The following is a 12,849-nucleotide window of genomic DNA, read 5'->3' on the forward strand; positions in this document are numbered from 1 at the left end:
CTTCCGACTACAGAGACATAGAGCCCAAGCCGGACGACTGGGCCGTTGAAGACGGAGCTCGAGTTACCACTTGCGATCGTGACCAAAGGTCCTACCGACACAACTACAAGACCATGATACAAAACAGCAGCTAGCTCGACCACGCGTAGGTAAGAAGCAATGTATCATGCACTAGTTGTAATGGTTTTTTTTTTACTTTTTGCCAATTAGCTATAAATGCTTATTTTGCTTTCTTTTTGCTTAGATACTTCGAGAAAGCGTCGATGCTCCTTCTTACGCGCTCAATATCCGGCCCCGGGTTCCCCCGCCCGCGCGAGATATCAATTGAAAAACCTCCCACAAACCGTGCTTGTACTCTTTTAAATCCACACCAAAAATCTCTGAAAAAAATTCGCCTCCCTTGGCGATTGACGCCATTTTGTACCGTACGTACTCCGAGATACTCAATAGATGGTTTGTTTGCGATTTTTCGTGCCATTCAGCCCACAGTTCATTCACTGTTGAGATCCCTCTGCTCATAGAATATTTTGGTGATGCGCCAAAGGTTGATGTAAGATGAGCTTCACTAACTGTACTACTCGTTGGTTGACTTTGAGCAGGCTCGTGATGTTCATATCAGTGCTATCAGATCTGGCGGGGGCAACCACAGGTGACAGGCGAAACATCATGTTTCCTTGAAGCATGGACGTAAAACTCTCTCGAGTTTCTGAAGCTGCAAGACGACGGTTGATATGTTGCTGACGCAACAACACATCAAAGACGAGACGCCAAACACCAACGTTGGTCTGAAACCTTGCAGTACGACGTAAACACTGACAAAAACCTAAAAGTCCACACCTGTTCAGGTCACTAAAGAGCCTGTATTGTCTAAACCAAAGCACCCCTCGACAGATGCCGAAGGGGAGCCAAAGAAAATTATTTCAACAATCGCTAGAAAACAACGACAAGATTAAAATGTTGCAACTTCTCAAAGCCAAACCGCGACATAATCAGCGAAAGAAGCTAAAGCAAACAAGGATGCAACCGGGGAAGATGCTGCACAAATAAGCAGCGATTACAATGCCAGACAAGAAAGTACCTGTCCTCTCGCGCGGTTTGGAATGGGCCTATAGCACTAGCGACGTTGAGCATGTCCGCGAGGTACTGGCAAACTACCTGTTATCATGACTGATGACTTCGTGGGCGCGTGATCGACACAAAGTCAGCGTTTTTATGTGCACAGAGAAGGGTCTGATTTCATCGTCCCGAAGCATTTGGTGACAGAATGGTGTGCTGTTGTAGAAGAAGAGAAGGGCAAACGACTCAAGTCCAAGTACGTTGCCAACGACTCGGATACGAAACACTCCGAAGACACAACGAAAGAGATTCTAGCTTTCGTCTCCGGTGGAGCCCTCGAGCGTCACCAGGTTCGTAATTGCAGTGCTGCTCATTAAACAGCTTTGTTGTTTTTAGATGTTGCTTGAGCTTTGTGTTGCTTCTATTGTTGCTATAGTATGCTAAATTGTGCAGTATCTTTGCATAGTGGTGCTAACTAGGACTTTTACAACGTTCGTGCCAAGTGGGAAGCTTGGTTTCAAGCCATGGAGTGGCTTCTGAAAAAAAAATGCTTGACACACCGGAGCGACGAGGGGGCTGACTCAGGTGCGCTGCTTTCCTCTGAGACGGGAGGAAGGCACCAACATCTGGCCACGGACATCGCTTGTTGTTTTACGCGGTACATGTTTATCTTCCGAATTTAGCCTGTCTAGCGCTCAATGCTCTACTACGGTGGACAATCTTTTGCGATTTTGGCCCGAAATAGGAAGCTGAACGACCTCATGATCGACATCAGTATTTGCTACATATGCTATGCGCTGGGAGACTGCTATGCGATAAACTCTTCACGCCTACGAGGGATGCCCGAAACCACCAAAGACACGAATTTCGAAATTTCAATATGTTGTGATTCCCGCACACCTGAGTGCAATTCACTGGGGATCATAATCACAATAATGGATTATATGCAGGTGCAACCTTGCGTTACGCCATACTACTACGAACCGCTCTGCGGCAAAGACTATTGATCGGTAGCGGAGAATATTTACATGACAACTGCGGCATCATTTTTACGAGACTGGCACGAAAGAAGCATGACAACCGCAGAATACCATTCCGAGACAGTTGGTGTTTAGGCTGACGCACCAAAACAGCCGGACGGAACTTCGGGCGGCGCTCTGTGCATCGCGCAGGCATACTCCGCGCTCAAGGACAAATTTCGGCTAACGGCAGTGGTTATGTCGAATGACGAAGTCGTCATCATGTGACCTCCACCGACCGCGTTATCACGCTACCGTGTAATTGTGGTGTAGCTTTGCTGTCTATGGTATTGTGCTCGCGTAGTGCACCTGCGTTGGCCGTGTTATCGTGTTCGACAATGGTATCGTGCTCCGTGGTGTGCGATCGTGATCTCCCGAAGCACTTCCATGGCTGATTCGCCGCCCGTGCAATCGTGCTATCTCACTCCGTGACCCGGTGAGCCCAGGTTCTACACTGGAATCGTGCTCTGTGGCTCGGTGATCCTCTGTCTATAACTTCTGTGGCTGCGTTTTCTTCAATGATTTAGTGGCTGGGCCATCAGGGGGCACCGAAGAACACGAACCCAGGTAAGAGCACGAAAAACGGAAGAATATTAAACTAGACAATGTTCACGCTGGGGTGGAAGCGGAAGCACGGATGGACACGAAACCAACAAAAGCCATGAGCTGTTCAGAAACAGACGAACCACGGGAAAGCACGCAGCCATAAAAATTGGAAGGACAAGAACATGACGGGAGTGTACGCACCACGGAATGAAACTAAAGGATTGATACGAAAAAGCAGGGGCTACGGAGGAGCACAGATGTTCGAGGCCATGGTAGAACACGTACCGGTGAGAGTGCACAAAATTAATTCTCCAGCAACACCACGGTTTAACATGGAGCACAGTCAACCGACCAAACCTGAGCCCGCGGGGGACCAGAAACGGAAATCATCAATCTTTGAGGCACGATTCCTGGATAGAAAAGGAGCTCACCGACCACCGAAGCGCGACACCACGGAAGCTAGTGAGAGCACAGACATAGACCAGCCGCGACATCAGCGATAGCACGATAGCATGGAGCGTCGACTCGATCACTCAGTGCGCATGATGTACGATATGTAACGTGTTGGAAAGTGCGCCAGGTATCTTATTTCGCACATTACACACACGAATACAAACCGATTATCACAGCTAAGGGAAGACTTTTTTTCTCGCGGTGGCGGAGTGGTGTGTGTTGGTGTGACGACGTCACTATAGTCACATTTGAAACGTTTCTAGTAATTAATGTTAGTAAAAACCTATGTACTTTATCTAACGCTGATATTTGTAGTTCGAAGAACTATCATGTGCCGTATTGGTTTTTCTCTGTAATCGAACAACATTGCTGGGTGATTTAAGTTTCACCCCAAAAGTTTTTTTTTTCACAATCGAGCAACCTGTGATTTGTGTAAAGTGCACACACCATTTCAGAAGCTGCTTTTCGCTCTCTCGGAAATTGGAGCCTCGCTTTCTCCGTCGAAGCGTGGTGGCTGTTGCTTATATTTGGGTTAATGCGAAGTGATGGCTAGTTAGGCTTCCAGTTTTGGAATTGACGACTACTGCATCGACGAATCGATCGCGTTGGCGGTCCCTGGCAGGTGGAACCCCGCTAGCGTAATGTCGCTAAAATGTTGGAGTCGTTCTTCATCTTGTAGTGCGTGTATAGGCGACTTGGACCATGCCGCAAGTTTTGCTGTTATTGGTGTCATCGCTATCAATCTATGACGCGTGGTCACTCGCGAGACCAGCAAGTACGTTTGCATGGCTTATTAATTACCCCCTGAGTGGATTTCCAGTCCATCACGACCATGGCCTCGAACGTTTCTCCTTGTCCCTTGTATACCGTTGAACCGACTGCACAAACGAACGGAAGTTGCTGCGATCGCGCCGTGATGGATCGGGACTGGCCGTTTGGCGCTTGCGCGAGTTTAATGGTCGTCTTGGAATGCGCCTCGGTTGTAAAGAACACAGGAAGCAATTCGGGGTCGATGCTTGGCCTGATTGGTGTTGCCTGTGGCCTCGGGACGCGGATCATGGCGTAGTCAGGTGACTGGCTTGGCAGCTGTACGATAGTGGTAGTTGCACCGTCCCGAACGGGTTGAAACTGGACCCCGGTGCGAAAATGAACGTACTCGAGCCTCCCGAGTGTGCCGTTCGTGATGCCCTTGGCGGTGGCGACGTTCTGAGTGACTTGAATCGGCATGCCGTCTAATAGATCAAGGTACGGTGGCCTCCTGCTAAAGCAATTGTCTGGCAGGCTGAAGGGTGGAAATTTTGAGTCGAGTACTTTATATTTTGAATCGGATACTTGCGAAATTATATGCTCGATCGGATACTTATGCGTTGGTTACCCTGGTTACCAGTAACCTGCTCAATCGGCAAAAGTGACCAACATAGTTCGAAAAAGAGGGTAGTATATTCGTTTTCAATCGGCTAGTTCTGAATGTTGGGGTTGGTAACCTCCTGGTTACTAGTAACCTGCTGAACCTGCAAAAGTGGCCGATCCAAAACAAAAAAACCGTCAGTAAAATCATTCTGAAGCGGTTAGCTGTGCATTTTTGAGCGGGCACTTGTGTATTCTGATCTGGGTTCCTCATGTAGTGACGACTAACCTGTTGAACCAGCAAAAAGTTCTGAATGTTGGGGTTGGTAACCTCCTGGTTACTAGTAACCTGCTGAACCTGCAAAAGTGGCCGATCCAAAAAAAAAACCGTCAGTAAAATCATTCTGAAGCGGTTAGTTGTGCATTTTTGAGCGGGCACTTGTGTATTCTGATCTGGGTTCCTCATGTAGTGACGACTAACCTGTTGAACCAGCAAAACGACCGATTATAAAAGCAAATGCAGTCAGTAAAATTATTTTCAACCTACCAGTTGTGCAAGTTTAGTCGGTTTACCTTCGGTATCGTGCGGGACCCCTCCTGAACTGTCGGATCTGCACCACCGGCGAACATTAATGCAAACAAGGCAGAAAAAACATTTCTAAGCTCTCAGTTGCGCAAGTTTGTATACCTTCGTCGGACCGCTAGACGATCTGAAATTTGTTGAACGTGTAAAAATAACGTGGCCGATCAGAACGTCAGATTAAGTCAATACCAAGAAAGTAGAGTAAATCACCACGAACCTTTAAATGTGGCGGCTGGTAGCCATGGTAATGTCCGTCACGAGCTCATCCACTTCAACGTCATGACTATCAGCATCGGTAAACGTGATCGTCCAAGTAACTGGCTTATTGTCAGCCTGAACGGAGGTCACTACACCACTGAAGCAGCTGATCTGGAACTCCTTTGGTGATTCAGGTAACGACGTTTTAAAGCGATGCAAGGCTTTGTATCCGATAGCCTCGCTTGGGTATTTTTTCAGATGTCGTTTAAGCCGAGCCGTCGGTCCAGTCGAAAGTGTGTCGTCACCTTCAGCAGCTTCGAGACTATCTCGAACAAGACAGCTGAGCTCCTTGCGTGGCCGTCCAGGGCGACGGCGGTGGGGGATTCCAGCTTGAATTTCGTCAATATTTAGGTGTTGATTGATAGCCGCTGCTGCCAGTACATGCGAGCACACCCAACCCGACATGACGTAAGCCTTGCACTCACAGGAATATTTTTTACGGAAGAGTTGAGCCGTGTCGCTGTTCACCTTTGGCAAAGCTCGCAGCTTTTCAAACTTGATCTTGGCGCTTACACGGACACGATATAGTGAATAGTCTTGTGCCTTGACGTACCTTCAAGCAAAATCTCAGTTTGTAAAAGTTTCCGTACTAGAAGTAGAACTTAAAAGCTTGAGTACCTTTTCTCAGAGCTTTGGTTACACGCTGATCAAAATGATCCTTTCGGTTGATGTAGAAAGTCGGGAGACATTGTGTTTGCACAACGTATAACTTCGTGGTATCCAGTGTAATTGCTTTGGCCTTCGTAAGCTGTGAGTGAAGCAAAGGTGCTTCAGCAAAAGGCCGTATTTCCTCTGGTGCCCTGTGCGCACAGCCGAAATGGAGAATTTGGCCCATCGAGAACTCCAAGAAGTAGACCATAGCGGCACGAAGGTAAAGGTCCATATGAGCCTTTATACTCTTGTGAAATGACTCAATTCCCTGTTGCTGTGGCAGGGATCCAGGTAGTGTCGAAGCTCCAACGAACCAGGAATCAAATGGAGCCGTCAGATAGGTGTCTGTGAACCAATCGGCATACCGGGCTTCTCCTTTGTTGCGCCATTTTGTCATCAGCTTTGCCGAAAGAGCTTTAAAGTGCTTGTAACTTGTGCATTTGTGGAGGCTGTTGATGTCTGTTTTCACAACAGACACAAAAAATTCTTTATCTGATAGCATGCTCTTCTTTTCGGTGGCGAGGCACTTCCGGCTTACATGAGGCCAACACGTGACAAAGACCATCTCGGGCCATGCTTTTCCAAGAGCTGCTGCAATGCAGACAGCATGGTCTGCGGCCCCCACGGTCGGCTTTAACCCCATACCCAGGCAGTTATAGACGCAGCGATTCACAGACTCGAATAACGCTTCAAACGCCAGCTCGCACTCCGTACGAGCAAATCCGAACGCACAGGGGTAAAATCGCTGGTGGAACTGGCGTTCCTTTTCATCGTAAATCACACCAACTACACCGAGATTAATCAAAGTCCAACCAGCGTCTGTTAACCGATAAGTGCCGTCGCAAGAGATCGAAACTGGGTCTCCGTAAGCAGCAGCCGTAAGAAAATTACGCAAAATCTTCTTGCAGCTCAGGACCATACCAAAAGAAGCCTCTTTTGTTTTGTTCACCTCCGTGGACTCAAAAACCTGAAGTACCACAAGTTCTCGTTCGCCAACAGCGTCAAATTCGTCTTTTGTCGTGCACAATCGTGACGCTGCCCATTCGAACAGCTCGGTGTGTGTGCCCAGTTGTTTCCATTTGCCCGTGAGCTGCTTTTTTTTCATCCGGCTTTACGATTGCGGACTTGGCCGATATCAGGCAGCCGTTTTTCCTTTTCACTGTCATCTCCATAAATGCGGGTCAACTGGTCAAGAGCGCCAAGTGGCGTCTGTCCACTTGCAAACATCAACGCAAGCTCTTTATCGAAGCACTTGTGAATACCCCTCGAGGCTTGAACTTCTTCTGCTCCTCCGTCGTGATCACCACAAAGTTCACACACGAACTCCATCTGATGCGGGCGAATGCGAACGAAAGCATTGCAATTCTCGTGGCTTTTACATCTGTAGGTTTTGGAATCACCATACATTGTCCGAGAATGACCAGCAATGACAAAATTGAACTCCAAATTCTTGCGAAATGAGTTGGCTTCATCGAAAGTACAGCACGTCTTCAGCAGTGACCACTTTCGGTTGGGAATGCCACGGCGAGACCGCTTTGGACGCTCTGCGTGACTATTGCCGATATCCTGAGCTGTGTCGTCTTCACGTGCAGTCTGCAGATCGTCGCTGTCGTGGTAGGTCTGAGCAAGAGCAAGACCAGTCAGATCCTGTTGCCTTTCTCCGAGCTGGCATTCTGTGAGGTGCGCGACTGGTGATGCTACTGCCGCTGGGGCGCTCGAGTCGTCGCTGCTTGAAGCGTCTTCGCCTCCTTCGTGCATTACATTGTCGCTAGCAGCAGCCAGCCGAGCGCGCTTTCTCGTCTGCACCATTGTGGTTGTACCGGCGATTTGTAGACTGAAAGGCAACACATAAGAAAGGAGGAATGACATAATCATTCAAACCAACGCAAATGGTAACAACAGGTGGGGCGACATCAATATAATGCGGGCAAGAGTGATGGTCGTTGAAGTGCGACATGAACAGCAAGTGGTCCTCAAGTCCAGGAGACGGTCAACTTATCGTCGTACAACTTCATACCGGCGAACATTAACTTGTGCCATCCACTCCTTCTTCTATTTACCGACGTACGCAAACCTACCTCCAGCTCTGTGCACGTAAACCAAGGTAGTCTTCTCCACTTGAAACTGTTACCAAACTCGCGCTACGCGCGGACCCAAAAACCCTTAGTTGCTCGCTGAGCTCGCTTCGACAAAACCCTAAGCCCGCTCCGGCTTCGCCTTCGCTTGTCCACTTGTACAACTGGGTTTAACCCCGCGTGCTACGCACACGGATCTTAATCGCCAGCAGGATGTTCATGTCGTGTAAACCAAGGTAGTCTTCTCCACTTGAAACTGTCACCAAACTCGCGCTACGCGCGGACCCAAAAACCCTTAGTTGCTCGCTGAGCTCGCTTCGACAAAACCCTAAGCCCGCTCCGGCTTCGCCTTCGCTTGTCCACTTGTACAACTGGGTTTAACCCCGCGTGCTACGCACACGGATCTTAAACGCCAGCAGGATGTTCATGTCGTGTAAACCAAGGTAGTCTTCTCCACTTGAAACTGTCACCAAACTCGCGCTACGCGCGGACCCAAAAACCCTTAGTTGCTCGCTGAGCTCGCTTCGACAAAACCCTAAGCCCGCTCCGGCTTCGCCTTCGCTTGTCCACTTGTACAACTGGGTTTAACCCCGCGTGCTACGCACACGGATCTTAAACGCCAGCAGGATGTTCATGTCGTGGCCTGCTACGGCTTCGCCTTCGCTCGTAATTCGCTGCTCGCGGTGGTCTTCTTCACATGAAGCTGTCACCATACTCGCGCTTCGTATCCTAGGTTACACGTGAGGGGTACATGGATATCTCTAGAATTACAAAAATATGTAAATATATATCACATATTGCAAACATAGCCATAACTGACAAGTAAAGATTCAAAAGTACCCGATTGGTTACTTATTGTTTTCAGTGTCCGATTCAAAAGACAAAAGTACCCTTGTCAAAATAAAGTCTCCACGCTGAACACGTATCGAAGGTCGCTCTAGCTCAAGTAGTTGAGCGCATCTTTAAAGCTCGCGACTACACGGACGGGGCAGACGTTGCTTTGCAGCATCCATCTGAAGAAAGTCTCCAACCAGCACAACATGAATACTGCCAAATGGGACATTTGCGACCTGCATGTAGCGGCACAGGAGTTTTTCGAGTTTCAGCCATTCCGACTTGCTCATCATGGAGACATCGTCGATGACGAAAATATCAAGTGGTGCAATTCGTTTTTCCTTGACAGCATGCTGCGGTCGAATCAAGAAGTTCCCGAGCGTACGACCACTGATGAGTGTGGCCGCTTTTCCAGTCAATGCCGTCCTCTCAATGCAATTACTGCGGTGCCAGCTCGAGCGGATCGCATGCACGGCGTCGATCACGCGGTTTTTGCCGGTGCCACCTGCACCGCCGAGGAACATATGCTGCTGATCATCTAGTAGCCTGGATTCGAAGTCAGTGGCTCGGTATCCTGCCAACACATGAGTGTTGGCGAGTTCTTGCTGTTTGAAACGATGAAGGAGATCCGTTGCTATGATCGTGAAGGCGACGTCCTGGCGTCGATTGAGCGTGATTGCTCTGGAGACATTGCCGATGGTTGAGTATGGGCATAGTGGTGGCCGGTCATGCTGCTGGAGCGAAGGCAACCACTCACTATCCGAGTCCAGTGCGCGTTGTATGAGCTCAATCACATCGGCTGGACGCTCGTTAGCCGGCTGCTCGGTCGTTGAAGATTCCTCATCATTAGTTGCAAGTTCTTTCGCCCATTGCTGTAGCTCGTCGACTGGGATGTCCACGCTTTGTTCATGGTTCAATTGAATCGAGGTTTTGACTGTATTATGCGCACTCGCAGCCAATAGCTCTGGGAACATGGTACTGGAGGCAGTTGAGCCAGCCGTTGAGGTTGGGAAGACTGGAAACTCGACTCATTTGTATTGCTAGCAGAGTCGTCGTCAAATCGGCCAACAAAACCATCGACTCTAGTCGTTGCTGAAGGCAAGTCCTCACATGCAATGCTATCAAGATTTGCTTCGACATCATTGCGGGTACCGGTGAGCTCGTCACTGTCAACTTCATGATCTTGATGACCATGATTGCATTCGCTGTCTTCTTTTGCTTGCAAAGTTGCGCGATAGTAGTCGTCCATGTTTGCCATGATTTCGCAGACAAAGCTCGTTCGAGTGGGCATCATTGTACATACGCGCTGATCCATGCTGTCTCGTTGGTCGAGTCACCAACCAAATCGGAATGTTGCGAAACAGTTCGAATAGCACAAGCGCGCATTGGCTGCGCTTGGCGACAAGCTCGCGAGAAGTTTCGAAATCCAAGTACGGCTGCGCACACCGGTGACTATTGGAACGACCTCTGCTTTATGGCGTCCGACGAAAAATGAACTATGTAGTGGGTGGCTAATCAAGAAACGCTCGCGTGCTTGTGCTGTCCTCACTTGCTCTCGCCGGAAGTACAACTCGTACAGACAGAGCGAGCCAAGCTCCGAAGGGCGAAATATAAAGTCGTCTAGGAAAGAAGCTGCTCGAAAATTAACCCTAGCGCTGTGTTCTCAACTAAATCACATGAGTGCGTGCCCTGATTAATAAACTCCCTCAGCACTTCTTTCAGAGGAAGCAAAGCGCATGGAACACTCATGCAGGCGCACGACCCACACAGCAGATTCAGCACAGCAAGCGGACCAGCGATTTCGCGGCGATTGGTTATCGCGAAGACCAAAGACGCAACGCGTCTGCGCCTCATATTAAAGCAATCGGCTTCATTGTTGTCGTCTTAGGTCTCTCGAAATTGTCGTTGTTTAAATGCCGCCAAGGCAACGGCAGTGATTGAATCGACCGTAGACTACATCTTGGCGACGTACTTAGTATCGTAGAAGATGCGAATCAGCTCTTCAAGTCCGCCGATCAACACTTTAACGTCGTGATTAGACTTGAAAGCTAGCATCATTATGGCACTGAAGCCATTCACGTACTCAAACGGTATTCGTCGAGCAATCTAGACGCCAGAGCTAGTACAACACGTCTGCTCAATAGGTTCTCGCGGGAATCCATACCGACATTGTCCGCCTGACTTGATTTAAACCAGCTGTCAACTCGAGACCACCAATGAAGATTAAGCAAGAGGACGAGGATAGATATCGCAAACGCGACAGTATTTGACGCCCACCGCTCATTGTAGACCGATGGAGGGAACACCTCTACAGCACGAGCTACTTTGACATTACGAAACGCATCGTCTTGGCGCTGCTCATGTCGATTTGGAGTCGCATTCAATGCTCGCAAGCGAGCAATCATCAGTGATGATTGCTCGGTGATGATTCATCACCATCGTTCATTGCCGACATGATCATGTCTCGACAAAAGACCGCGGCGTAAACACTTCCACGGCATTGGACTTCCGTTTGTATGGCTAATTCAAGCTCTTCTGATGTGTATTCTCGCATGGTTGTCGGCCAGTTCGATGGTCGATGTTGCAGGAGAACACGTCGCATCACGTGCTGAGAGCGCGCCGTTGTGGCACATTGCGGGCATTGCACAAACAGCGGCTCTGCCTGAGCACTACCTCGGCCCGTGTTGGATCTACGAGATCTGCCGATACCACCTGAGGCGTATGAGAGTCTCATTCGCCTCAAGGTGGTATCGGCAGATCTCGTAGATCCGCGAGCGAATGACCGCAAAACCAAGCAAGCTTGACGCTGCTACGTCTAGCGGCAAATGAAGTCCAAACGATGCTGTCTCGGTATAGGCAGCCACGTCGCTATAGTACTCGTCGCCGTAGGTGGGGGGGGGGCACGTTGACTAGCCATACGAGGAAATGGGCGTGCCGCGTGCCGCCACCTTGCGTCTCAACCATACCAAAGTAGGCCTCGACGTCACTAAAGAGTCCGTCAAATGCTTGGCTCTTCATCGGCTTGGGAGCCACACCGAGTACATGTTCGATAAAGGCATCCACGTCGTGTATGAAGAGGCGAGCGGAAACCACGTCATTGCGCAAACCTGCGCTGTGTAGCGCAGATTGCATGTGCAGGCCAGCCACGTTTGCGTCGAAGAGCACATCAACGGACGTGATGCCCGTATATTGGGCCACGACGAGCGATTTGCCAACGTTTGGTGTCAAGGCAGCGAATAGCGCTGGTTGACCGTACCGCGCCTGGTAGGAAAATGCGCGACGACGGCACTGCGCTCGCTTGGCGTCGCTTCCCCAGATTACACCACCACTGAGCTCGACTGTCTTGAGAAACTTGATAGCGGAAGAGGAGTTGTCGTCATTCGATGCGGTTCGACCTTGGCGGCGCAGCTCTTTTTGCTGGAGCGCTTCCATTAACGAGCCTTCGGTAATAGCACTGTAGGGTTCAAACAAGGCAGGATTGCGCTTGCAATTTAGTGCGACTTGTAGATACACGTTTTTGGACGGAGAGAAAATCCAAACACGCCAGCATGAAAAGCTTGTCTTCAGCAAACGTTCGCGTGCTCAACATGCTGTAATGACGAATGCAGACCTCTAATGATACTGGAACGACCCGCTCCTGGTTTGGATGACCTCGTCATCGTCCGGCCAAAAGGGCGTACAAGTACGTCTACAGCTACGCGGTGTGCATATGCACTGATTTATTGCTAACTGTTGCTGTTGACACTAGTTGCAGGGCCCTCTGACAACAACACTCCGCCTGGGCACTACCGTGGCCAATCAACGTCCGTAAAGTCGCCTGCGAAAAAGAGTGTGGCGCTAGTTGTACCCGCAAGCGTCTTGCGGACGAAGCCGGCGAAGAAGAAGAAGGCTGTGAAACAACTAGCTGAAGAAGCATGTGCTCGTTACCGGGCGATAACGGCTTTTGACAAGGTTGGAGTCACCAAAACAGCTCGAATGCGTGTGAGTTTGAGGCTAATAATGTGTGCGAAACATAATCAGTTATGAT

The 12,849-nt window shown here is 49.4% G+C and overlaps 3 protein-coding genes across 3 annotated transcripts; all 3 read right to left on the reverse strand.

Moving 5' to 3' along the window:
- Positions 1 to 5,223: 5,223 nt before the first annotated feature.
- Positions 5,224 to 6,310, reverse strand: PITG_19895 (uncharacterized protein; the record flags this gene model as incomplete). Its single annotated transcript, XM_002896102.1, has 2 exons — positions 5,224 to 5,798; positions 5,905 to 6,310. 2 exons carry the CDS (start codon positions 6,308 to 6,310, stop codon positions 5,224 to 5,226), a joined length of 981 nt encoding a protein of 326 aa, XP_002896148.1.
- A 256-nt stretch (positions 6,311 to 6,566) lies between these two features.
- PITG_19896 (uncharacterized protein) lies at positions 6,567 to 7,018 on the reverse strand (the record flags this gene model as incomplete). The annotated part of the gene is made up of 2 exons (XM_002896103.1): positions 6,567 to 6,600; positions 6,642 to 7,018. 2 exons carry the CDS (start codon positions 7,016 to 7,018, stop codon positions 6,567 to 6,569), a joined length of 411 nt encoding a protein of 136 aa, XP_002896149.1.
- A 121-nt stretch (positions 7,019 to 7,139) lies between these two features.
- Positions 7,140 to 7,385, reverse strand: PITG_23174 (uncharacterized protein; the record flags this gene model as incomplete). The annotated part of the gene is made up of 1 exon (XM_002896104.1): positions 7,140 to 7,385. The coding sequence occupies one exon, from the start codon at positions 7,383 to 7,385 to the stop codon at positions 7,140 to 7,142; it is 246 nt and encodes an 81-aa protein (XP_002896150.1).
- Between the last annotated feature and the right edge of the window lie 5,464 nt (positions 7,386 to 12,849).

Source organism: Phytophthora infestans, genomic scaffold (genome assembly GCF_000142945.1).
Source record: "Phytophthora infestans T30-4 supercont1.105 genomic scaffold, whole genome shotgun sequence".
Classification (NCBI taxonomy): Eukaryota; Oomycota; class Peronosporomycetes; order Peronosporales; family Peronosporaceae; genus Phytophthora; species Phytophthora infestans.